The sequence below is a fragment of the Miniopterus schreibersii genome (assembly GCF_964146895.1).
Source record: "Miniopterus schreibersii genome assembly, chromosome: 7".
In the NCBI taxonomy this organism is placed as follows: Eukaryota; Metazoa; Chordata; class Mammalia; order Chiroptera; family Miniopteridae; genus Miniopterus; species Miniopterus schreibersii.
In genome coordinates this window covers 62,324,261-62,351,049 of record NC_138108.1, presented here as the reverse complement: position 1 = coordinate 62,351,049, position 26,789 = coordinate 62,324,261, and the positions used below count along the sequence as shown (strand labels likewise).

General features: G+C 38.2%; 1 protein-coding gene across 3 annotated transcripts in view; it reads right to left on the bottom strand.

Moving 5' to 3' along the window:
- GTDC1 (glycosyltransferase like domain containing 1) overlaps positions 1 to 26,789 on the bottom strand; it is a 337,642-nt gene that overhangs the window by 167,051 nt on the left and 143,802 nt on the right. For 2 of the 3 annotated variants that reach the window (XM_081143377.1, XM_081143376.1), the window contains 2 exons: positions 15,682 to 15,849; positions 11,654 to 11,827 (listed from right to left, as the gene is read on the bottom strand). In XM_081143377.1, coding sequence (XP_080999503.1) covers positions 11,654 to 11,827; positions 15,682 to 15,849 — 342 coding nt within the window. Of the gene's footprint in view, positions 1 to 11,653; positions 11,828 to 14,959; positions 15,050 to 15,681; positions 15,850 to 26,789 lie in introns of those variants that run through there. The other variant, XM_081143378.1, reaches the window with a different exon arrangement.

Below are 26,789 nucleotides of genomic sequence, written 5' to 3'. Positions count from 1 at the left end.
GTCCCAGTCACTATAATTAATACTTCAAGATCATCCCTGAACACTCCCTCCGGGAAGTTGCCGCATGATCTTGCCAAGTCTACAACCAGTGTATTTATGTATATTTCTTCCTTTTCATAGGTTTGCCACCTCCCCAGTTCAAGTCTTCAATAACATATTCTAGTAAACTTTTTACTTATTTCTCTGCTTCCCATTTCCCTTCCATAAATATTCTGTTTGTCAGTGATACAGCACCTCAGGCAAGGGTAACAAGGGGAAAAAATAAACCGGCCTACATCAAACTAAAACATTTTTGCACAGCAAAGGAAACCATTAACAAAATGAAAAGATAACCCACTCAATGGGAGAACATATTTTCTGGGACATCTGATAAGGGGTTAATATCCAAAATTTACAAAGAACTTATACAAATCAACACCAAAACAAACAAACAATACAATTAAGAAATGGGCAAAGGACCTGAATAGACACTTCTCCAAAGAAGACACACAGAGGCCAAAAGACATATGAAAGGATGTTCATCATCACTATCAGAGAAATGCAAATTAAAACCACAATGAGGTATCACTTCACACCTGTCAGAATGGCTCCATTAACAAATCAACAAACAATAAGTGTTGGCGAGGGTGTGGAGCAAAGGGAACCCTAGTACACTATTGATGGGAATGCAGACTGGGGCAGCCACTGTGGAAAGCAGTACGGAGTTTCCTCAAAAAATTAAAAATAGAACTGCCTTATGACCCAGTGATCCATTTCTGGAAATATAGCCTAAGAATCCCAAAACACTAATTCGAAAGAATATATGCACCCCTATATTCATTACAAGCGTTATTTACAATAGCCAAGATTTTGAAGCAGCCCAAGTGTCCATCAGTAGATGAGTAAACAAAAAAGCTATGGGGCATTTACACAGTGGAATATTACTCAGCTGTACAAAAGAAAGAAATCTTACCTTTGTGACAGCATGAATGGACCTGGAGATATTATACTAAGTGAAATAAGCCAGTCAGAGAAAGACAAGTATCATATGATTTCACTTATATGTGGAATCTAATAAAATAAAGGAACAAATAAAGTAGAAACAGATTCATGGATACAGAGAACAGACTGACAGCTGTCAGAGGGGAGGGGCTGGGGGCCTGAGTGAGAAAGGTGAAGAGATTAAGCAAAGAAAAAAAAAAGAAAGACTCAGGGACAGAGACCACAGTCTGCTGATTGCCAGAAGGAAGTGGGGTAGGGGGGAGGTAGAAGAAAATAAAGGGGGGATACATGGTGATGGAAGGAGACTTGACTTGGGGTGGTGAACACACAATTCAATATAAAAATAATGTATTGTAGAATTGTATACCTGCAACCTGTATAATTTTATTAATCAATGTCATCCCAATAAATTCAATTTTAAAAACTCCCCATTTTCTCATCTAGTAGTGGCTCCCAAATGACTGTAGGCTAAAGTCCAAATTCCTGAGCCCTGATTTCCATTTCTAATCTTCCCACCTCTTTACCCAATTGAGTCAAAGGTAATTAATCTCTTCTGGGCCCAATGATCACTTACTGCCACAAATCTGGTTGTAACTATTCTCTCTTTACATAATGTGCCCTTGCACTCACTCTAACCCATTCCCCTTTCACTCGTAACAAGAAATAACATGGCATTAACGGCAGCAGCATATTGGAGCCAGAAGGCTTGGGTTGCTACATGATTTCAGGCAAGCTTAACCTTCTGAACCTCACTTTTCTCACTTGAAAATAAGGATAATAGTACCTAGCTTGCCGAGGTTTGGTAAAGATTAGATATAATACACATAAAGTGAATGCCCAGAAAAGGCACTTGATAAATGATTGCCGTTATTATGATGCCCAAAGCTTAGTCAGTCTTTAACGTCCAGTTCAAATGCTACCAAAAGCACTGTTTTTTCCTATCTTGTACATAGGGTCACCTGAGTATGTCTATCATTTCTACAAAGCTCTCTCGAGTAAGGAGCCTGCCTTATACACCCTTATATCCCAAAATACCTTGCATCTACCATACCAAGAGCAAGCTTTCAATAAATGTTCAGTGAACAAAGACACGAATAAGACCTGAAAGAATTAAATGACCGTTAAATTTTTTTATTGCACTTAATTATTTTGAAGCGTATTTTTAAAGAATGTGCTATAAAATAAAGTTTTTTTATCTGGAATTTCTTAGGGAATAAGCCATTCTGGGTAAGAGATTATTCTAGGAGCTTACTGTTGAATGAACATACCGAGTTGTTTATTTTTTAATGAACAACTTTTTAAAACACTCCCCAGCATTCTTCAAAAAACAATGAGCTGAAGTGACTTCTGTTCCGATCACCCCACTCTCCATTCCACACGCCAGCGCCATGAGGGAGCTCAGATTACAGGTGCCAGGCAGATGTGGGCAGCAAGCGGCACACGGGACTTTCCCTCTGTGCACTCAGATGGCTAACTGCGCCATTTGGCTGCTGTTATGTGGACTGATAAGATAAAAGACAGTCCCTACATTTATCTGAATTAGTGGTAAACTTCAGATCCTCAGGTGTGTTATAAAATTACTAGGCTTTTCAGATTTTTTTGGAGTCATGTTGAATGGCTGAGCTTGTCAAAGAACGTATCAACAGATATTCAGCATGGTGATGATGAGAGTATTAATAAGACCACTGACATTTACTGAACACTTATCAGGTTGTAGGCACTGAGCTCAGTCAGTATATCGTAATAATTATCTCGATCTTCATAATAAGCCTGAGAGATATTACTATTTCACTTTTCATTTTACAGATGAAAAACTGAAGCTCTGAGGGGTTAAGGGATTTGCCCTGGGCCGAACAGTTGTAGTCAGTGATACAGGCCAAACAAGAATCCCCACACCTCATATTGCTGACTCCCATCTTTTATCCAGCATTTCCCAAAACGGAATGATTTAAACAAGTGATTTTCAGAAAGATAACAAAGCTTGAGCCTTTAAACTCAAAATAATTTACTTGAAATCTTTCTAACATGCATGGTTACATAGCCTTCGTAACCATGAACAGTATGATCTGTTCTTGCCTGGATGACTGACGGGAACCGTGGTGATGGCCTCTGAGCCTGAGGAGGGGAGGAGAGCCTGAGGACCTTCTGTAGTTCGAGTTTGTCAGATGACATTCATGCCCGTCTTGTAGAAAGCCGCCTCTCTCACTCCCTTGGGGTTGATGATGCAGCCCCTTGCATCATCATTTTAAGTTCTCTCATTTTAAGTTATTTCTTCACCCTGTGATCTGTGGCCTTTGCTTCTTACCTCCCAAATTTCTTAGGACAAAACTAAGAGGACCAAAAACAAAAGGTATATCGAACCTTTGATGTAAAATCAAGCCAAATGTTCTCTATATTTGAAGAGAACAAGAGTTAATCATCCTATGATAAACGGATAGTTTTTGTTGTTGCTGATGAATTCAGGGCACTTTTTTGGTGGTTTGGTTGTTAATTCATAAGTAGAAGAGAGCAGATATCTAACTGTTGTAATTAGTAATATGGATAATTTCATTAAAAATAAATTTTGAGTAAATAAGAGTTTAGTCTACATAACTTCAGACAATGAAAAGGATTGTATATATGTATATGCTGAACTCAAATTCTCTTCTCTTAATTAGGATATTAACAGCTAGACAATAAAATGCAGCATGAATGATTTGCATTGTATATAAAGGCGATTTCTTCACAATGAGTGGCGCCCAACACTGGAATGATTTATCAAAAGATTTTTTTAGTACAGTGATTCTATAAAAAAAAAAAAAAATTAATGACATTTAAAGAAAACACATTTTTGGACTCATTTGCTAATAATCATTTTGAAGAGCCAAAATAATTATTAGCAAATATGGGTACGTTTACATTTGTAAAAGCAAAGTAAAACTTCTCTTCTTCTATTTCAGGACTAGATTAATATTCAAGAAGACAGTACCCACTTTATTATTTTATAGAACATAGGCAGTGCTTTTACAAATATGTCTAACACCAATACATCTCAAAATATCTGAGAAATACGACCACATGTGGTAAGAAGATTAAGGTGTTTCTGGCAACACCCCCAAAAACAGAACTTGCCGGCAAAAAACAAAAAGTTTTCGGTGGGGGAGCCACGGGGGCTGCCTTCTGTCCTATCCATCCGCAATTTCTCAAATTACAGATCTGCTGTTGTTTTCTGACACATCTGCTTTGCAATGTAAAATAGTGTTTTCTTTAATAAGAATTCTTCAAAAAGCCCTTAGGCTCCTCGTTTTTGTTTGCACAGCCTGAGAGTTTTCATTTAAAGTTTTCACACTGTTTTTAAAATTCTCCCATTTTTGTTTCTAAAATAGTTCGGCAAAGTCCATAAACCTCTGTTTTGGCTTCACATTTTAGCTACATGGAAAAGGTGGAGAGAAATGTGCAAAAACGTTCTTAAGATTTCAGTAAATGAGATTACTCATGATGACCAAGAGTGTTTTCCTCCACCCTCTGCAGTCAAAAATGAAGGACGGCCCTAGGCAGTGGTTAGAGTGTCAGCTCGCAGGCTGAAGGGTTCCGGGTTCGATTCCAGCAAAGGGCATGTACCTCAGTTGCAGGCTCGATCCCCGATCCCCGGCCCCGGTCGGGCACGTACAGGAGGCAACCAGTGGATGTGTCTCACATCGATGTGCCTCTCTCTGTGTCTCGCTTTCTCTCTCTCTCCCTTACACTCTCTCTGAAAAGCAATGGAAAAAATATCCTCGGGCAAGGATTTTTAAAAAACAAAACAAAGGAAGGAGGGAAGCAGAGCTGCTTATTTAATACAATCCCTACTCCTGGGATGTACTGTGAAAAGAGGAAACTCACAGGTAAAATCCACTTCTTCTTACCCCCCGTGACACCTCTGATGATCCAATCTTGTGGAAAATAGGAACAGATAGTGAAATGGTCACAGAAACATAAGAAATTCTTCCCTAATGACCAAGGTTGACACTGATGCTCTCCACGGAGACTGAGGTGGAACTGAAACCCAGATAAACCACATGTTTCTAATCTAAAGCACACGGGCTTCATTTTGCTCCAAGTCCAAACTTTAACTCCTAAGGATACAGCATCCACTCACTCCCTCCTTAAAAAACAAAAACATGGATAATACACTTAATCTTTTTTACATGGATTATGGGTAAATATAATGAAAAAATTGAAACTCTTTTTTCATAACATAATAGGACTGAGAAAGCTGGCAAGTGACAAATACATACACGAATCAAGCCTTGACAGCCTGAGCACTTAATCTCTGTCATCGGATATGGCAGATCGGCCCTGCCCTGCGAGGCAGGTATCGTTCTAGAAGCTCACTTGTAAGAGAAAAGAGTTTGGATAAATGAGAGGTAACTAGCAATAGAAAATGAATAGTCTTATACATAAAATAACAGTCTGGTCCCACAGTGTTCCCTTGAAGTAGTCTTTCTAGTATGCTTCTTTAGGCCCTTCCTCAATTTTACTATTAGAATTGTTTCTTAAAATTTTTCATTCCTCTTCAGGTATCCTCTTTTTCAAAATTTCAACCTTTAAAAGTTTGCTGTCGAAAGCCTCGAGTCCTTTGTTCCATAGCATTACCACACCACGTTCCCTTCCGTTCAGGCTTCTGTCAATTCCCTTTTTATAGATCATCTGTCCTTCACTGGTCAGTGTCAAGTCCCAGGGACCAGAAGACCAGAACCTCTCTTTGTGGGACTGGCAGGACAGAAAGGCTGTTAAGAATCTGGGCTCTAAAACAGGATAAAAGTATCTGATTTCTAGTTCTACCTTTATTATCTTTGTGACTGTGGGCACAAAGTTATTTACGTTCTCTATGGCTGAGTCTCTTCAACTATAAGTAAAGAATATCTTTTAGAATTGTTGGAAGATTAAATGGTAAAATATGTATAATATGCTTTGCACAATGCAGGGCTACAGTAAGAATCAGTAAGGTGAGCTGTTATGGTTAGCTCTACCCTCTAAAGATGACGCTGTCAGAAAGCAATGTTCTGACTGGACGTTCTGATTTCGAAAGACTGAGACTTGCACAAAGGTCTGCATCTGCAATGCTCCCTCACTCCGCTAGGCCTGGCCTTGACGACAGTCACACGATCTAGGGTAGGCTGCAGGACTGTCTCCTTTCCCTTCACCACACACCCATCAGCATCGCAGAGGTCTGTGTGAAACATGCCTCTTGAAATGCACAGTAAAATCTCCTTAACTTTCAATCTAATCTACATCCTTGAACACAGAATAGTTTTCCTTTGCAACATATCTGTTATTAGTCTCATTCCGCCACGTTTTCAGATCATATGTATCTACCGATAAGCTACAGGCTGAATATTTGCATTCTTTCAAAATCCATTTGTTGAAATCCTAACCCGGAGGGTAATAATATTAGGAGGTGGGGCCTTTGGGAAGTGATTAGGTCATGAGGGTGGAGCCCACATGAATGGAATTAGACCACTTATAAAAGAGACCTCAGAGAGCTCCCCTGCTCTTTCCTTCAGGTGACAACACAGTGGGAAGACAGTCATCATGAACCAGGAAGCAGGCCTTCAATAGAAACCAAATCTGCCAGAGCCTTGATCTTGGACTTCCCAGCCTCCACGACTGTGAGAAATAAATTCATGTTGTTTATTAGCCACCCGATCTACGGCATTCTGTTATAGTACCCCAACCAGGCTGAGGCATGGTATCATGGTATTAATATGGCAAAATCTGTTTTGCTGACCACCGATTGCCTGGCAGGCCTGTTGCCTTCAGTGCTGAAGAAGCAGGTGCCTGTATGCCAGCAGCAAAGAAAGGGCTGGTCCACGGAAAGGTTCCAACCAGGACGATCTACAAAACAGAGCTTGTTGAAACGTTCCCTAGTCCCCTAAGCTACAGATAGCACAACCACATGAGAAAGGGCTGAGACGTTTATTATCGTCCATTAGGTAACTAAGGCTCCTGTATACCCCACAGTAGGGCATGAAGTTAACCTTCGATTACTGTCATTTATAATTTCTGCCAAAGTGGCTTATGCATCTCCTTACATCCTTAAACAGAATTTACTGGCTGCCATTTACTCTCTCTTAATAAGATCACAGTTGTCCTTTTGATGTACAAGCTGTACAATCATGAACAAACGCGGGCAGGGGTTCTTCCACGTGCAAGAGCTGCCTGCCCTGCCATAGAAGGGCTGCAGGCTGCTAGGCTTTTTCACTTCTCATATATTTTTTTAATAGTTTATCTCTCTCCTCCCTTGTTGTCAAGCTGTCAGTCAGCTGTCACTTTTTACTGCTGTCAGTGAGCCTGCTTTTATCGCACCCCCAATTTGATGTTGTTAATCTGCTGTCAGCTGAACAATCAGACAATCAAGACCTCTGAAATTGCATTGCAGTCAGTGGTGTGCTGAGCACTAGATGGAGATTTGGAGATATGAGTTCTAGTTCCTGCTCTGTCTTTATCTAGCTGTGTGATTACCAGCAGACACTTAACTTCTCTGGGCCTTGGTGCCTTCATCCATAAAAGCAGCAGTGTGTGTGTGTGTGTGTGTGTGTGTGTGTGTGTGTGTGTGTGTGTGTGTGTGTTAAAGAGAGAGCCACAAAGAGAGAGAAAGAGAAAGAAATCTCATCCAGACTTGAATCCTAGGTTTCTCTGGCTACCAGAAAGAACATATGAAACTTCTCTGTGAGTTAACAAAATGTAGGGTGGGGTACCACTGACACTTCAATTCAAAAATTCAAGGATACATGCTAGTCACCACTTTATTAAAGTTACTCCTGATTTCATTACTTTACCATCTCCTTAAAACACTCTCTTCCCTTTGTTCCACGAGATAATTCTCTCATTGTTGACCTCCTGACTTATTTATCTTTTTTTCTCATTTCAGTCCTTGGCTCTTCCTCTACCAACCCTTTAAGTATTAAGAGTGCCAAAGGCCAGTCCAAATTTAAAGGACAGGGTAATAATAAGAAACCAACAACAAGCCTGAAAAGCAGCAACCTATGTGTCCTAGAAGCCAACTGAAGGCCGTGTCATCGTGTGTCGATTGCTGCTGACATGCTAAGTAAAATCAGGACTGAGAACTGACCACAGGATGCAGAGGCATGGAGTTCACAGGCGACCTTGACAAAACAGTTTCCGTGAAGTAGCTTTAAGAGAGAAGAGTAGGAATGAAATTAGAAACAACAAATATAATAGAAACAACTCTTTCAAGAAGTCTTGCTCCGAGAGAAAGAAATGAGGCAGTAGCAGAAGGGAGTAGTGGAATCAAGAGATAATTTTTTAAAAGATGCAAAACCCAATAACATTGTTGTATGCTAAGAGGAATGATCCAGAAGAAAGAGAAACTGATGATGTAGAATTGAGAAGGAAAACCTGCTTGAACAATAGTCCTTAAGTTTGGGAGAAGAGTGGCCTCTCTCTGGCAAAGAAGTGGAGAGGAAGGACCCTGACAGCACCGTGGGTTCACCCACAGGAACAGGTGTGGAGACGGGGACCATGCCCCAGAAGCGCACAGCTGCACAGATGCGGCGGCCGCGGAGTACAGGATTCTCACCTGACTGCTCCATCGCTTCTGTTTTCTCAGTTACGATCTGAGAATGAAGGCAGAAGATATACTACTAGAAGTTTACAAAGAAAGGAAAATGCATGATTAGTTATTTTAAAGAGGCGGGCTTCCCGGGCAGATCAAAGGTTCCATCTGAATCCAGGAGTCACGAAGTTAGAGCAGACTACTAGGTAGGGCCGGATGTCTTCTCCTAATCCAATACGAAGGAAAGGGTGCAAAAGACTTGAGAGTATGTGCAAGAGAGTAAGTGTTATAACAGAATATGGAAATTAGCCTGGAGAACAGAGGGGGAAAATTAGGGCAACCGAAGAATGAAAGTAAGGAGTTGGCTCAGTCAGGGGGGGCAGACTCTGGCAAGGTCAAAAGACTGAGCCAGAGTGATAAAGAGAATAAAGAAATTAATATTTTCATTTACATTCGGCTGCACCTTTGGCAGGATACTTCTCTCTTTCTCTTTTTTTTTTTACTACCTCTCTATTTTTATGTGTTGATTAATAAAGGGAGGAGAAAACTGTCCTTTATATTCAGGTGGCAATAAATGTGCCAGGTTATAAAACAATGGGGTGGGGTGTTAATAAGATGAATTCATCTTTACTGGGAGTCTCCTGTACGCCAGTCACTATGCAATTTGTTTAGTCACTACATCATACCTATGAGGTGATACGGTAAAAATAATCATGACCTTTAAAGAACCTAAGCTCAGGGTCATTTCACTCATACAGGTCCCAGAGCTAGCAAGGTGGTCAAGACTCAAATACAAGCATGTGCAACCGGAGTGTTTAAGGGATTTCCTATCCCCAAGTGCTTAATACACATAATGAAATATTTTTAAGTAGATATTCTTTCCTTATACTATACTGCTCTAGTCTTTGAGAATGAAGCAGTGGGGGTGAGGAGGGCATTAGGCAACAGCAGGTGCCACGAGCCAAATGCTACCAAATTCCTAGGTGACAGATGTGCTCTGAGTTTTAACAGTTATCAGCAGTATAAAGCCTCACATATTTTGCTGAAATACAGCTCTTTCCCTCCCCTGATTAATATCCATTATTATATATTATTATAGCACATTGTATTAATAATTTAATGGTATCTTCTGCTTTGTTTTTACATAAACTCATTTTTGCCGTGACCAAGTAATATTGGTACAGGGAGAAAGATATAAGCATTCAAAAATTGTGTTTGTATTTTTTTTAATCACGTCAGTTATTTTGCCTTTGGAATTACTAAGTATTTTTCAACATCTCAACAAAATAATACTCTTTTAAGACTGCAGGCATTAGAATGATTGTCATTCATGCAAATAATCACTTACTTACACTATATGAGTTTGGGTTGGATAAAGCAAATTACCATTTGAAAATAATTCAAATAACACTCTGGGCTAAGACCTTGCTTATGAATGTTATCTTGGCCACAATATTTCTTAACCTTCTTCCATTTAGCTAGATGTATTTATGGTAATACAGTCCAAATTAATAAACTATTCAATTGCCACAGGTGTATTAAACATATGATGATGGAGGAATATATCATATGCAAATGAATTTAAAACATTATTTATTTGGAATTCTATAGCAGTAATACTTAAGATGTTCTATAACCACCTATTCACCTTAAAGATGTATATTTTGACTGTATATTATATAAAAAGCTCATAAGCATGTCAAAAATAAGTTCATAGTTTAAAAATATGCTCTAACGTATAAGCTGTGTTCGAGTTAATCATGGATCTAAAGTATAACAACTATAGTTTTCAAAAGTTGAAATCCTCTCATCATACATAAGAAAATTGTATTTATACAGATACATATTATATATGCATGTACATATAGCTGAAAATCGATCGTCATCTTAGTTTCACTTAGCTTGATAATATTCAGAACTGTAAATGAATCATTAAATGTTTTTGACAAATCATTGACAGGAAGCTTGGACGGCAACAGAAAATTAAATCAAAACTCATAGGGTCTAAACTTTAATCCAGCCCGTGGCAACAACCAGCTGCGTGAGTGCAGGACAGTGGCCGCTTCTCTGCACCTGTTTGCTGAGCTCCTTAAAGTAAGGATCGGGCAAGGGGTCTTAACTGAAATTTTGACTCACTTACTTGACTTTGTATTAGGCAGATTTTTCTTCAATGAAATATTTACTGCTGAGATACTCAAATAAACCAGTGTGAGGGCTGTGGAGGAAGACAACTGTCCCCCCAGCAAACTCCGGGGGAACTCAGTAAGTCCACAACACAGAGTAGTGCTCACTCCCTGCAGAGCATGTGTGGACATAAATGGTTTCCTGCCTCCTTTCAAGGACAGGCAAGACACGGCTGTCCCTGAACTCTTTTTAAGGACATAGCCAGTTACAAAACAGCAGCATCCCCAGCTTGTGTGAGTCCCACCGAAGCAAACTTACTATTCACAAGGGAGAAATACTTCTGGTGGTAGTAAAAACAATTTTGCTAGGTTTAATCAAAAACGAAAAGGAATTCTAAAATGTTCCCTTTGAGCCACGTTGTTAATTTCAGGGTGGGCCTAGCAACGAGGGTAATAAAGAATGTCCTTAGTAACTGAGAAAGAGAAATGGCAATTAAGTGCTTTTGTGACCCAACTCTTTATTAAGATAATATAAATAATAATAAAAAAATAAAGAAATGGAAGAAGGGAAAAGAGTAGTGAAAGTAGCATGGAAAATGAAAGTAATCCAAGCAGTAACATTTACCATTGATTTTCTTAGAGTGGTTACTATGATACACATAAATCAACGGGCATAAGCTGAATGCAAAGGTTGAGAAATACACTCGACAATGACTTCTTTAACAAAACAACAAATAAAGAACCCCAACAGTAAGTGTTAAAAGTCAAAATAGCTCATTTTAGCAAACAACTAAATAAGAGCAAAGAGAGGAAGAACTCAGTATCAGAACTAACCATTCAGTGATAGGCTGGACAAATGATTATTTAAAATCTTTGCAATTCACAGCATGGTGAAACGGAATCCATTCTCTAATTAACCATGCTTATGCTGAAGAGTTAAAATTGGCGAGAAGAACACCAATTTCTGTACAGTTGGGGAATAATTTGACAAAGGAAAGTCAAACATACTGACCTGCTCACATCAGGAAACCTGATGGGAAAGTAAATAACTTGGCACTTGGGTCTGATGATGCTTTCCAGATCCTTGGGTCTGTGATCAGGAATCAGCTTCATAAACTTTCCAATAGAAGTGAGAAATGACTCCATATTAAAAACCGAGTTGAATATCACCACATCAGCCACCAGGCTGTAAAGGGAAAGGATCAATATATAGGATGAGCCCATCAGAGTTTGTACTGCACCTTGGGTTTGCAAAAAACTCAGCACTTCCATAAGCACTTATCAAAATACCTCCAACAGATAAGTTCGTTTTATTATATCATGCGAAGTTGGATTGTTGGCATCAGGGAGGAAAGGCTAGAGAGGAATTAAATGATTTAATACTATCCTGTGAGGCTTCAAACACAAGCATATTCTTCCACAATGTCAGGAGCTTTCTACGTTATCAACAACAGTAAGTACAGTAGGACTTTTTTCTTTGTGGCCCAACCACCATGTCGGCTTCTGTGTCAGTGATGGATGTTGTTTTATTCCATATTGCTGAGAACAGAATGTCTGCCATATTTTCACTACCTTCAAGGAGACTAATTCAGATAAAGCTGCTTCATACTAGAGCATACCTTAAAAATACGTGGTTAAGATCTATTTCTTGTTTTAACCTTTGCTTCAAGAAACTTAGGTTTTTTAAGTTCTGGGGCTATACAGGAGGGATTATATGGGGTCTCTACAAACAACTTATTTCACTATGTTACTTGGAATAGTCAGAGAAGTAGAAGAAATTGGTAGAAATGATGACCTAAAGGAATGCATTATAAAGAACCACAATACCATGAACTTTCAGAATTAAACAAAATAAATATTAGTTACTGCTTTCCATGAAAAGACTGTGCTCCTCCCATAATCTTTTTAAAAATGAAAAACAATAAAAAATACAGAGTTTTAAGGCCATGTGAAAACAAAGTTTGTGTGTCATAAACATATCAGGAATTTTCAGAATTTTCATGAATATATCAGAACATTTTCTTGGAAACCAATAAACACAAATGTTAATCATGGGTGAGGGCTGTATAAAACATAAACACAGTTGTGAGTACACAAAACACAGAGTTTATATTCTTGTATTGTTATTTATCAATTATTATATTATTTTCTATATGAACGGATGGAAATCCACTTTTGCCCCATCCTGTATAAAGTATAAATATGTACTATATTCCCTTTATGAGTCAAAAAAACTGACAATAAATCACTGTTTTGATTTTTTTTTTTTTTAAATGAACCTCTTTGCTTTACACCAGCAATTTTTAACTGGTGTGCCACAAGAATTTCTAACATGCAATACCTGATCATTTCGTCAGGGGCACTGACTTCTTTTCCCTTAGACTGTCAAATTTAAAAGTGACAGCAGCCAATACAACAATAACCGTCTGGTGTGAATGAATCACAATTATACCTACTTTTTTTTGGTAAGATTGGCAAAATATATGATGCATTTTTTGGTGTGCCGCAGAATTTTAGTAATTAGTTTACATGTGCCATGCAATGAAAAAGGTTGAAAATCACTGCTTTAAGCAATGGCTCAGTGTCTCGGTGTCACTAGATCTCAAGGTCTGGGCGGGGAAGGGGTGCCGGGGGTAGGGGGACAATGGGGAGAAAAGCGGGGACATATGCTCTCCTTTCAACAATAAAATAAAAAATAAAATAAAATAAATGCTTTGATAAGAAGGGATCCAGTAAAAACAGTTTTGTTTCTCCTTAAAAACATAGATCAAGAAAACTGAAAGAAGACAGTGAGTCCACAGACTGCAAAACACAGATGAGTAAGCAGAGCTTACAGAACAGGAATACACACCATAGCAGATCCGCAGTTTGGTTTAATTCACACTTACTGAGATGCCTAAAGTCCCTATTATTAATACAAAGAGGAATGAAAAACCAACGAAAGAACGTTGACCTGCCACCTCTACGCCTGTCCCACAAAACCGCCTTTCCATACAAGTTTTCTTTTTTTCCAGCTGTGACCTAGTGCTGATTTGGGGATAGGGGTGATTACAACATGGATAATCCAAAAGAATGTCACAAAAGAGCTGACACAACACCATGCAATAAGGAAGCCAATGCAATAATATACCAAAGTTGAAGGATGTTTTATAGCTAGTCTGTTTTCACCATCTGTCACATATTGTAACAGCGACCCACAGGTCATAATATACAGTTACGACCTGTGTTCGTAAGTCAGAGGGTGAGTGAAACCTCTCTTTAAGGTGAGTGCTTATGTCAGTCATCTCGAACGTCCCGAACGCACACGGTCCGGAAAGAAATCTACCAGTGCCAGCAAAAGCAGGAGTCAGCAGGAAAACTACAGAAACATCCGAGGAAGCGGGAGTCATTCTTCTCGAAGGGAATCCAACCAGGGCTGCTTTCTGACACTCTTATTTTTCCTCTGGACAACTCTGAACCATCTTTTTCTCATTAACAAGCCAACGGATGATCAAGTCCACTTCTTTCTCCCCAAACTTGTCTAACAGTTTACCCTCTTGAGGAGAGAAATGCTGAAAAATCATGTACCGGTTTTTATAGTCTCATTCCCTCTGAGCAAAAACAATCTTTTATGAAAGAGAGAGATGAGGGGCAGTAAGCTAATTTTTTTTTTTTTTTCCAAATATCTGCATTCAAGCCAGCTACTTACATTCTTAAAAACCCAGTCTCTGCTAAATTAAAGATCCAAGATAGTTTACAGAAATGCTCTTTTTCATGCATTTCCTCCCTGATATGAGTGAGTGTAACTTCCATTAACTTTAAAGCCACCCATAAAGGGAAAAATAGGCTTAATTTTTCCCCCCAGTTATTTCTCAAGGGTAATAAACACACACTATCTGAGGAAAAGAATGATGCTAATTCAAGAAATCAAAAGTATATTACAAATGTTTTCCATATTGATAAAGCACAAAATGATTTTATTTTTGTTTTTAAAACATCTTTCTCTCTTCTCTGTTTCAATATAAAATAAAGTATTTTAATTTTATTATGAAATTCTAAAATGGTTGCTTTTTTACGAGACATTTGATGGGGAGCAGTTCCACGCTATTTTGATAGCGCTGCTACTTCACAATGGAAGCTGCTTGTAAAAATGATTGCAGAAAAACATTTACAAAATGCTCAAAACACAGAAGTGTTACTACAGAGCTGCTTTTCTATGTCAACTAAAGTACGGAATATACTTTGCAAGAGTTGGGAGTCTCTTTAAACACATCATGAGTCCCAACTGCTAATAACTACTTAAAAAGGTGAGTGAAAAAAGTACTCAAGTACGGCCAACCTTCCTCCGCTGGATGGCTGCGGTCATGGGAACAGGATCCATGGCGAAGCCGCTCCAGAGCTGTTACTAACATCTTTCATTAACTAGGCTTCAGGAGATGCACTGTGCTGAAGTAACAATAGAGAGGGACCATCACCTTTGAAATGTCATGGTATTTTAAGGCTGCGCAATTTCTGAAGACTCAATGAGGGGGGGAAAAATAGCAACAACTACCTCAAGATTCATTTTCCATAGTTTTCTCTTACAAACGATAAAAAAAGAACAAAAACCCCTTGCTCCATTAGGCCTTATTTTTTGTTTTTCCACTGAAAATCCGATTGTGATTTTAGCTGGAATCACTGAAAGCGGCTGGCAAACAAGAGCAGACTGGCTGCCCTTTTCTGAAAGTATGTCTTAAACAGTGGATAATAGAATCAAGGGGCAAAGGTGGTCCCTGTGAACCCTGTGATTCTATTGTGAATGTGGTAGAAAAGTTAGATAATTAGTGCAACCTATAATTAGATTGTTACATATACATATTTTATAAAAGCATTAGCTGTGATCTTATACATATACTGCAGAGGCACAAGTAATTACTACCATGGAAGGTATGTTTGAACATTTGCCACCTACTTTAAGGTGCTTTAAAATAAGTGTACAATAGGTCTCCGGATTTAAAAGCTAACCACCTATAAAGAAAAAGGTACCAAAGGACTAAATATAATGATACAGTCGATACCTACCATGAGAGAATTTGGTTGTATCCATATTGGAAATCCCTCTCCTGACATTTCTTGACAGGATATACCAATTGGTTCTCGTGGAAGTACAGAATCTTTTTCAGTTTCCCAAGGTCAGGCCGAAGGGCAGCCAGTTCGGTCAGGTTAAGCACTGAGCTTGCAAAGAGGATCCTAGGAAATAAGGAAATTAGGCTTTACTGTCCCGGGCATGCTTGAAGGGGGTCATCCTTTGACCTTCTTTCCTTGCCCCCCGCCATCCTACCCCCAGAAAAACATCAATGGTTAAGAATTAATACCATGTAGCAGCATTCTAAGTTTTGATCTCTGAAAAAGCAGCTGCTAAGAACTATAAAAGCTCCGAATCTCATTGGCCTTCTCAGCTCCGTTACTGAGAGATGCAAAAGAAAAAAAAGCTGGATGGATTTTATTGAAAAAGCCAAGAAAAGCTCTATCTGAAGGACAAATGGAACAAAGATAAGGCTGACTGGGGAATACTTTGCTTGCCAGTTTCATTACACTTTACTTCTTTATGCAACCAACTACTGAAATTCAATATACAAGCAGGAATGGCACATGCTCATGTTCTGACATAAACCCTTTTGATTTATGCAATAGACCTATCTAGTGTGGTCTTTCTCTCTTGGCATGTTTACTTGCTGTGCTCCCCTCCCTTTTTTTAACTATTCTGCAATATTTTGGGGGGGTTTTCTCATTTTTTTCTCCGCTACTGGACTGCTAATGGCAATAGATACACAATCTGTAAAACCCCTACAGAACACATAAATATTTAAAAACTGAAGGTTGACTGATTCTTTTTCTTTGGGGAGGGGAAGGAAACCGAAAACTTACCTATCCATGTTTATAAGTGAAAGTGTCTATCAACTCACTCATTCCACAAATATTTAATAACGCCTACTGTGTGCCAGCGTCCAGCCAGGAAGAACAGGAAAGATGAACAAGGCTGAATGCTCCCTGTACCAGTGCCATATGCAAAGTATTAAAGGAACAAACAGAAAGGAGTAAATAACTGTCTGGGACACCCTGAAAATGCTTCACTAATGAGGTGCCTACCATGTACGGACACAAGAGGCACAAGTGACAGTCCCCGGGCAGCCAAGTACATTAAGATGGCACAATTCTGATGGAATGCCACCTTTATAACATAATGCAGCATCATTTGACCCTTACAGCTTTAATTCTCATTCTGAAAAATGAGGTTCAAGAAGGTGAAGAGTTGTTCCTGGAATCACACTGGTGAAAAGTGGCAAAGCCGGGGCTCCTGGTTTGCTCGGCCCGAAGTGCTTTCCATTACGCCACAGACAAGAATTGGTCATGGGCGGCTTACATTGCAAATGCGTTTTTCTGTACGTAATAAATACAAAATATCACCCTCATTATTACCATGATTACAACTACTATAAATTCTCCCTTGCTGACAAGCCAAATGGCTAACTTCAGGTGTTTATAAGATCCGCAGCACTAGCCTTTCACATAAGAAGAGTGATTACATAGTAAGTGCATGTTTCATAAATAGGAATTCACGTGTCTTCTTCGTGGGCTAAAAAAGGCACCTACAACCAAAAAGCAGTGATCTCCCTTTTATACCCATGTTGCTGTATTAATGTCATGGTCTGTTGCTTTAAAGGAAAAAAAAAAATCTTACTAAGGAGATGCATTACTGTTTAAATTGTCGATGTGTACCTAACTAAAGCAAATGGAAAAACACTGGTTAAAAATGCCCTATTTTAACCAAAAATATTCCCACTCACCACCAAGTATAAGTCTTTCAAGAACTTAGGTTGAAAATTCTAAAATGTGAAGATATTTGCTTATCTACAAACCTTATCCTTAGTAGAAAGAACAAAACATTAATCTCAGTCAATATTTTCCTTAAAAGAAACTGGATGGCCACTTGTGGGTCTGCTTATTGGGTAACTCTCCCTACTTCCTTCCCCCACTTCCTACCCACAACATACACACTATTGCAAGCAATGGCTCATTCTGAATCATTACGACTTGAGCATGTTCAATGTTTTTCACACACTAGGTAGAAAAACTTAAATGTAGCCATTTTGCTAATTATTAATAGCAAAGAAAAAAATGGCACCTTTATAATGGAGAAATTTGGTAGACATGAACTTACCCAGGTGATCATACTAAATTTGCCCAATAATGGGACAAACTGATATCATGTATTTCCCAATATAATACACTGAAAAGACACAAATCACCAATGAGAAAGATGCAAATCTGCCAAAAATGCCTGATCTGAATTTGGCCATGAGGAAATAATCAGATATCTCGAAAAATAGCTGGTCTGGATCTCCAAGGTCAATGTCATAAAAGAAAAAGAAAAATCTAAAGGAAAATAAAGAGACCCCAAAATAAAAATGCCACTCTAGTACTGGGAAAAACTGCTATAAAGGACATTAGGCGGACAACAGGGAAACTGAATATGGGCTGAATATAAGCTTGTAAATTTTCATTAGTCTTAAATTTCTTAAGTTTAATAATTTTATTGGCTTTATATAGGAGATTACCTTCATTTTTTAGGAGATACCTGTTGAATTATTTATGTGAAGTTACATGATGTCTGCAATTAATTCTTAAATTGTTCCGTCAAAAGGCTGCTAATAACAAATACTCATATGTATATATTTACATAGAGAAAGAGAAAATGTGCCAATGTTAACAATTAAGTGATTGGTATACTGCAATTCACTGATGTAGTATTGCAATATTTTGTTGTTATACATTATAAAACTATGAGGGAATATGCCACAAAATGGCCATAAGTAGAAAGGAAAACTATACTACATGCCATAAACAATAAACCCATCATATATGTACTTCTCGTCATAATCTAATTGTTAATTTCCCACATGAAAATTATCCTCAGGGTGGACCATCTGCAGAAAATGCTTAACCAAGGTGAGCCCTTCATTCTTCTCCTACCACACACCTCCTCTCCTCCTGTGTACCAGCTGATCCGTAATCAAGGAATCCAAATCTAAAGTCGAGTCTTTCAAATAAAACTCCCAAATGAAACAATGCAATACATCCAGAAGTGAAATGGCAATGATTTTCACAATATCAACCATTTGGGACTGTCCATAGCAACACTTCCTTTCATTTGGTCAGTCATCAACAGAAAATTCATTATATTTTTATTACTAATCTTGAATTAGTCTTCATACTCCTAAATTGTGGAAATTAGCTCTGTCATTAATAAAACAGTTCTCTTTGCTTTCTCACTTGTAAAATGGTAGTTAAATTGGACAAATAAGCAATTCCTCAAATACTGCGCTCAGTGACTCCCCCAAATAAGTAATGAATGTGCCCACAAAAGGAACACAGGTATGATTTATAGGCAATTTTTACTTAGCTTCCTTCCATCAATTAAAGAAAGTTTCTAATACAATGAATGACATCACTCCATCAGCAACTAATCCCTAGGCTCCTGATGTTCACCTTGCCTCAGGTGTTATTTAAGCAACAAATCCTAACAAGGTGAGCTTTATCACCCCACGCTGTGCGTCTGGCAGGAAAGGGCACAAGGTGACAGCAAAAACCACTAGGAACACGGTAATTCCTGACAGCTGCTGCTTGAGCACAAGTTAAATTGAACAGTTTATCTCAGCATGAAGATGTTATAAGGTTTTACGTTTAATATTTTTAAATTAACATAAAACCCAGAGAAAGCAGTTGGGCAATCTTTCACAAACATGACACACTACAATCACGGCATAAGCTGGATTAGCACTTATTACCATGCTACTACAGAATTAAGCTGTTTTTAGACCACCAAAGAGCTTTAAATTGCAACTTTTGTCTCCGTAAGAGAAACCTATATTTAAAACGTCTGCTAAATTCAAATTAACGGCTACATCATTAACTTACCATCTCACCAAAAGTATAAGGAGGCTGCTATTATAATCGTCTAACCCAAACGACTCGGTGCTACAAGCCCATCAACACCTTTCTGTGTACTTGGGATTGTATCCGTACATGTTTCAGTTGTTTTCAGTGCACATTATGTCATATTTGCTTGAGAAATATAACATTATTTCACACGGGGAAATTCATCATTAGAGACTGTATCTTTTTCCTGCTCAGTTTGAATAAACTAGTTGCTTGCCTTTCAACTTATTCCCTTAATATGTAAAAAAAGATGCTGAAATACACTTAAGCATTGCGGGAGTGAGGCCACTATCATCACGATGCATACTTTTGTATCATAAAGGCTATGGAAAGGCAGTGAAATGAGAGACAGAGGACAAGCATCCAGTATTCCGACCACCACTATTTACAACCTAGTAATACTCCCTCGCGGACTAGGTTCTCTGTCTCATTCTTGCCCCGTGAAATCTTTTCTACAGCCCCCTTACCCCCTGACCCCCAACCACTTACAACAAATCAGGACATAGTACGCAGTTTAACACAGATACCGGTTTGGGTTGTTACTCATATTGCATAATCCCCTGTAGGGCTTCAGGAGGCCTTGGACAAGAGAGTCAAGTCCATTCGTCCAGCTCAACAGCTGAGCTCCTTGTCTAGATTCAGGTGGCTCAGTCTCGTTACCCAAGCCTTCCTTCTTCGGGTGCCTGCCTGGAGATCCCATTCTTTGATGTTCATTCTTCAGGATTGTAGATCCTGTGCTTGCTGTGATACAGTATTTTCTACAATGATAGAAATGTTCTCTATCTGTACTGTCTAATATAGTAGTGACTTTGTTACATATGGCTATCCAGCACTTGAAACGCAGCTAGTGCAACTGAGGAACTAAATTTTAAATTTAATTCAATCTGATTAATTTAAGTGTAAATTAAATAGTCACACAGTAATGACTACTGTGCAGGAAAGCACAGCTTTGGATGGACCAGCTTACCGCAACCCAACACTCCACCCATGGTACCTGAGTGCACTTCCTCGCTGAATTGATTTTCTTGTACAGATCCTCCACCTGATTCTAAGAATCTAAGTTCCTCCTGACTGGCTGTATTTCACCTACCAGGCTCTCCAATTCCGAAATGACACTAGTTTCTTTTTCCTTCTGATAATGAGAAAACACATGTCCATTACAGAAAGATTTTAAGTACACAAAATATAATTTAAAGGAATATCACCCACAACCACCCCAAAAGGAGACAGCCACTATTTGCATTCCAGTGATCGTTTAGCCAGTGTATGTTGAGCATCATTATTTGCAAGGTACTAGGCTGAATGATGGACATAAAATAGAAAACAAAGCAGCTAAAGCAAGAAGAAAATTGACAGGTTGGGGAACGAAATAAAGACCAAGGACGCTGGAGTAACTTGTTCAATGAGAAAATGGCCAGAGAAGAGGCTGAGGAAATCAACGGACTTTTTGTAAGATGTGAAAATAATTTTGGATTTTATGGTAACTACAATGGGTACAAACTGAAGGACTTTAAGCTGGGAAAATACAAAAGTATGTATGTATCTTGAGTGCATTTCCTCTTATGCTTTTTACTTTCTAATATATATACATTATTATATAGAGTGTTGTTTTTTTGTGGGGGTTTTTTTGTTGTTGTTTTTTTTTTTGCTTTTAACACAACACTTAATGTGCTGTTCTACTATTTTAAAAACTATTCCTAAAACATGAGTTTTAATAGACTTAATAATATGATGTGCATAATATCCCCAACTAGGGCATGATTTTTATATTCATATATATAAAGCTTTAAATTTTTCATTGTATTATAATCTCTTGTATTTCTATTACATTTGTTTATGTACTTCATAAGATTTTTTATTGCTTTTTAATATCAGAAAATTCTACTCTCACTATCAATAGAAAACCGACCGTGAGGGATCATTTTGGAAGGAGGAGGAACAGGAAGGAGAAGAGCAAGGAGGTGGCTTGGACTAAGATGACAGTGCGGGAGGTGAGAGAAGTGACCTGACTGGGTTTGCTGAGAGCGCTGTCAGGTTTGCTCATGAACTAGGCACAAGGAGTGAAAAAGAGGAGTCCTAGCTTTTCCTCCACTTCACCACCTCCAAAGTGTGTTGACAGTGTTTCAATATAATAGCAGCTCGATAATACGTATGGGCATAAATGAAAATTACCCCCAAACATTTCAAAAGCCTTTGGCTTAAATATATTTTTTAATTTGTAAAACTAGCGTAGAAAGATAACTGAGTTATAATAGTTATTAGTCATTGATGTACAAATTTCATTTTAATGCAATATGCTTTAGCTGTCAGCTACTTCATCTAAATTAGAACATTTTTACTGAATGTTTAAATGCTGAGGGTTTTCAAAAACCTTCAAGAACACTGCATAACAAAATGTTTTCATTTACTAAAACAACTAAAAATACAGGATGAAAGCCTTATCTAAAAGAAAAGGAAATGTAGTCATTTAATTTCCTAGGTTCTAGTGATGGGTAATTTACAGGCTGTAAAAAAAGACTATCCAGGTTCCCAAAAGCTATCCCAGGGTGTAGCATCAATCAATCGGGCAGTTTTGCCTTTTTCCACCAGGTAATGTTCCTTTCCATTGCTTCCCATGATGGCAGGAGAGCATGTGTAAAGAGCACTTGCACAAAAGACATGGCACCCAGGTCTGTAGGTAAGACCTGCCACTGAGCAGTATCTCCAAATGGCTTCTGAACATCTGTCCACTCTGTAAGCATCAGCACCCGGACCTGCTTTATGGATGCTCAAGGAGAAAATTACATCACACCTGTTGGAGCTCTTACAAAAGGTGTCACTTAAATTTAGGCATCTCAAATTACTCCAGCAACCTCTCAAATCTTTTCATTCTTGGTTTCTGGCATAATGCCTAATCCATAAAAGACACTCAATAATTATGTTTGTAACAACAAAGGATAAAAAAGGAAGGAAGGATGGGCCTAAATATTGAAAAAAAAAATCTATAAACAAATCAAAATTTATACTGTGTACACGTAAACATTTTTGACGTATTTTGAAACTAGAACTCATTATCAAAAGTATTCTTACAAGATACAAGGTAATATGAACCACTCTGAACACTCACATATTAGTCTGTTTTAAACATTCTATCATTAGTCTACAAATCAAAATAATGTCAAATCTCTTGACTTGACAATATAAGAAGTACAAGATATCATCCCTTTTGCAAAACAGTTGACAATATAATTGGTAAAATAAGCCACAAAATACAAGGAACATTAAATAACAGTAAAAAGATAATTATTAGTTCTGTCCTGTAAAAGAGGAGTGGCACAGCAGTGCAAGCTGACAGAATCAAGGGGAGGCACTAAGTGCTATCGGTTCAGAGAAAGAAGGTAAAAGAAAGAGGCCAGGCCTGAAAGCTTCAAGTTCACTGAGGGTAGCAGAAGCCTGAGTCCTGAGGTCCTGGGTCTGGAAATATCAGTACTATTCAAATAAGTCAGGGAGAAAGGACAGTTGGCTAAAGTTTAGGGTTTGGGGGGAAAAAAAGTAATCAGATAAAGCTGGAAAGGTGGTCATCCATCAGACCTAGAGGTACCCAAATGCAGAGCAAGAAGTTTGTAAAGTTTGTACTTTATCGGTTAGCAATATGGGGATCCAGTGTACAGTTATTTTTGTACTAACAATGCTTTATTTCTTGTTATCCTTAATTAACTGAGTTGTGAATGCTTGCTGGTTAAGAAAAATGGTAGTAAATTGAAATAATAGGAATAAAATAAAATAAAATAAAATACCACCATCACCACCGGGTTCAACATAAGAAAGGTAGCTCTATACATATCCAAATATAGATAACACCAGTTCATTTAAAACCGTGGCTCTCCATCGTTGTTCTGTGACAATGAAATTCTGAAGTCACCATAATGCGATAATATTCTAAAGGAAGAGAGGAAACTGTGTACTGTGCAAGGTTTTTTTTACATATATCATCTCATTTAATCATCACCCTAAGAGATATGTCTTATTCTCTCCATGTACCAATTAATTAAAGCACAAGAAGTCTGGCTAAATACTAAAACAAGCAGTGGCTACGAGGCAGCGATGAGTTTCAAATCCAAATTGATCTGGCCCCAAAGCCTCCACCTTTTCAGTTACTCCACATGGATTTTGAATCATCTAAGATTAGAATGTGACTCAGTGTTCCCTGTTAGCCGTACTTCTTATAGTCTGTGTTTGAGAAATAAAAGAATATGATATAAAGAAGAACTATACTAACCTGAGCAGTTTCACTTCATCCCTTCATTCACCACACATGCACTCAGTGGTTACACCGTTAGACAAATTGTGGAAAGGTCATGGCCACCGAGGAAGGATCTCCTGAAGACATGCAATCTAGGCAGCATCCTAGATAACACGAAGGAGCCGGCCTACTGAACTAAGGATGCAGGTGCTCAGGGCAGACAGACAGAGAGAAGTGGGGTTGATATTAAGAGCAATGCAGGTAACAGGAATGTCTGACTTGGTTGCTGGGAGGCAGGGGGTGAGCATGACTCAGAGGGTCCCAGCTTGTGTAATCACAGTTAGTGGTAACATTCCTTAACAAAGGAGAAAACAAATAGGGTTGGAGTAGGGGGGAAATAGTTTTCACAAATGCTAAATATAAGTGGAGTGCCCACTCAGTAACTGAAGATAATAGATAATAGACTAATGAAAGAAAATGCATTAGAGATTTTAATGAAGTTGTGTATGTTTTTAATCGTCACCTGAGTATATGCTTTTATTAATTTTTAGAGAGACAGGAGAGGGAGAGAGAGAAACATCAATGTGAGAGAGAAACATTGATCGGTTGCCTCCCATAGGCACCCGAACCAGGAATTAAACCCGCAGCCTAGGTATGTGTCCTGACCGGGAATCAAACCTGCAGCCTTTTGGTGTATGAGACAAACTCCAACTAACAGAGCCACCCGGCCAGGTGATTAGAGATTTAATTCAACTAAAGGGCCTGGTCACCAGATGTGTCAGGTAAAAATGTGGGTTCTGGCTTGTTATATAATTTTATACATTATTCAGCATGTTTCTCCAATATTTCATGTTGTCTTGTTTTATAGAAAATTAAGTATATATTTATTTTTTTATGAGATATATTAGATCTGCTATTGTTTTCTTTCGTATCCAATAGTTTCAAGACAGCAGTCCCCACTCTGGATTTAAGTTTCCTTAGAGTGAGCCCGATAGCTTCCTTGTTAATTATCCTATCCGAGGGGCTCAATAAATGTCTTCAAATTAGCAAATAGATGAATGAGTGAATGGGTCAATCAGTCATCCCCTCAATGACACCAAGAAAATAAAACTGGTGATTCTCTGTTTATAGCGCCGTTCAATACGATATTTACTTCTAACATTAAAATACAAGTTGGACAACATCTCATGTCCCCCCCTCCCCCCCGAGAATGCACTTACCCTCTTACCTGAGCACCCGACACAATTCTTGGTAGTGTTCATGTCATTTTTGTTCAAGTTCATTACTTTTTCCTTATGATCCCTAATGATACGTCAGGCACTGTTCTCTGCTTCAAAATCCTAACATATCAAGTACTTAACATATTACCCAAAGAAAAGGAACTCCTGGGGAAAGGTAGTGTCAACCTGGTACAGAGATGAGGAATATACAATGTCATGATAATAACTCCTGTCATCTTCAGGGATTCATGATCATCAGCCTTGAAGGAGTAAGTCAATTAACATGCAAAAGGCATCTAACTTGCTGAGTGTGCTGGGAACACTTCATATGGTGTTTTATCTCCATAAACTAATATAATTAGTATGTGAAATATTTATAATTCACCTCATGATTAATCTATCACAGAATACTGTTCCTCAACAGCAGCGTATCATTTTATATTGGAATGTTCTTCGCCCTTTAGTTCATGTCACTCATGAGTCCCTAGAGTTTATTTCTAAATATTAGAGAGTTGGAAGACCAGAGATCCAAGGTAATGGATATAAACCTCACTGTTACTCCAACTCGGCCTTACCAATACTAAGATTATATACTCTTGAGGAGACACTGATCACTCCAGACAGAAAACTATTGCTCAAACAGATACAGAAAGCTCAGTTCAGGCACAAGCCTAAGAAACAAACCACAGGCAAGCCAAAGTGGCATTCAGATACCATCATTTAGGCTTGAGTATTATGACAAGAGGAATAGCTACAATAGTCATAACAATAATAATATTACCCTGCCTCCTGGTATATCAACTAAACTGTTCCTGACAACCATGGAAGGAAAGGTATTTTGTACCCCAATATGAACAAGCTAACATGGCAAATATGGTAAGTTGCTATTTTTACTGAGTCACATCTATTGCTAAAATTAACAAATAAAATGCCTCCAAAGTATTCCATTTTTCTGTAATCAGTCCTAAGATCAACTTGGTGCTTCTGAGTATTTGTTCTAAATTTGTGGCCCATAATCCTGCATTCTATTGAGTTGTCCTACCATTTGATTTGTGACATTTTGTTATGCTTCTCATAGAGATTACAGTCCTGTGTTGTGATTATTTCGCCCACGTTTGTTTTGGCAAGTCCAAGACAGTTCTTTGAAATCTTCCCTGAATTTGATGTTTAATATGTCATTTGGAAAACTATCATCCCGGGCCCCTAAGAAAAACCAATTTATTTAGTATCTCCAATATATTGCTATTTTACACATCACTTTAATTACATGGATATCACTCGATAATTAACTACAAAAGTCAAAACCAGCAGAGTGAAGTACACAGTAGGCACTCAAAAAGTGTTTGGGAGAGTGTAATATTAAATAATGTAGTACATCTACAATAGAAAAAGAATTTGAAGATAGGAGTCCCAGGACCGTGTCCTGGTCTTTTATATTTTTATTTTAAAGACGGGACTTTTTCTAGACATTGATTTGTTAATCCTGGGCTTCTTTCTCATCAAGCCAACATAAAAATTCTAGCATTATGTTTCCCAGTCTATATCACAGGCAGAGGTCACAGAAGGGAGCAACATTTGAAAGCTAGTTTTTCAAAGACCAGAACTTCCTACTTAAAAAAGAAAACTTATTTTAATAATGTAAAATGAAAAGTTAAAAATCTATGTGGCTAAGTTTGATAAATAAAAAACACTGTATTTTTTAAATATAGTTCCCTTGATCACAACTTAAATAACTGCCTTCTTTCTTT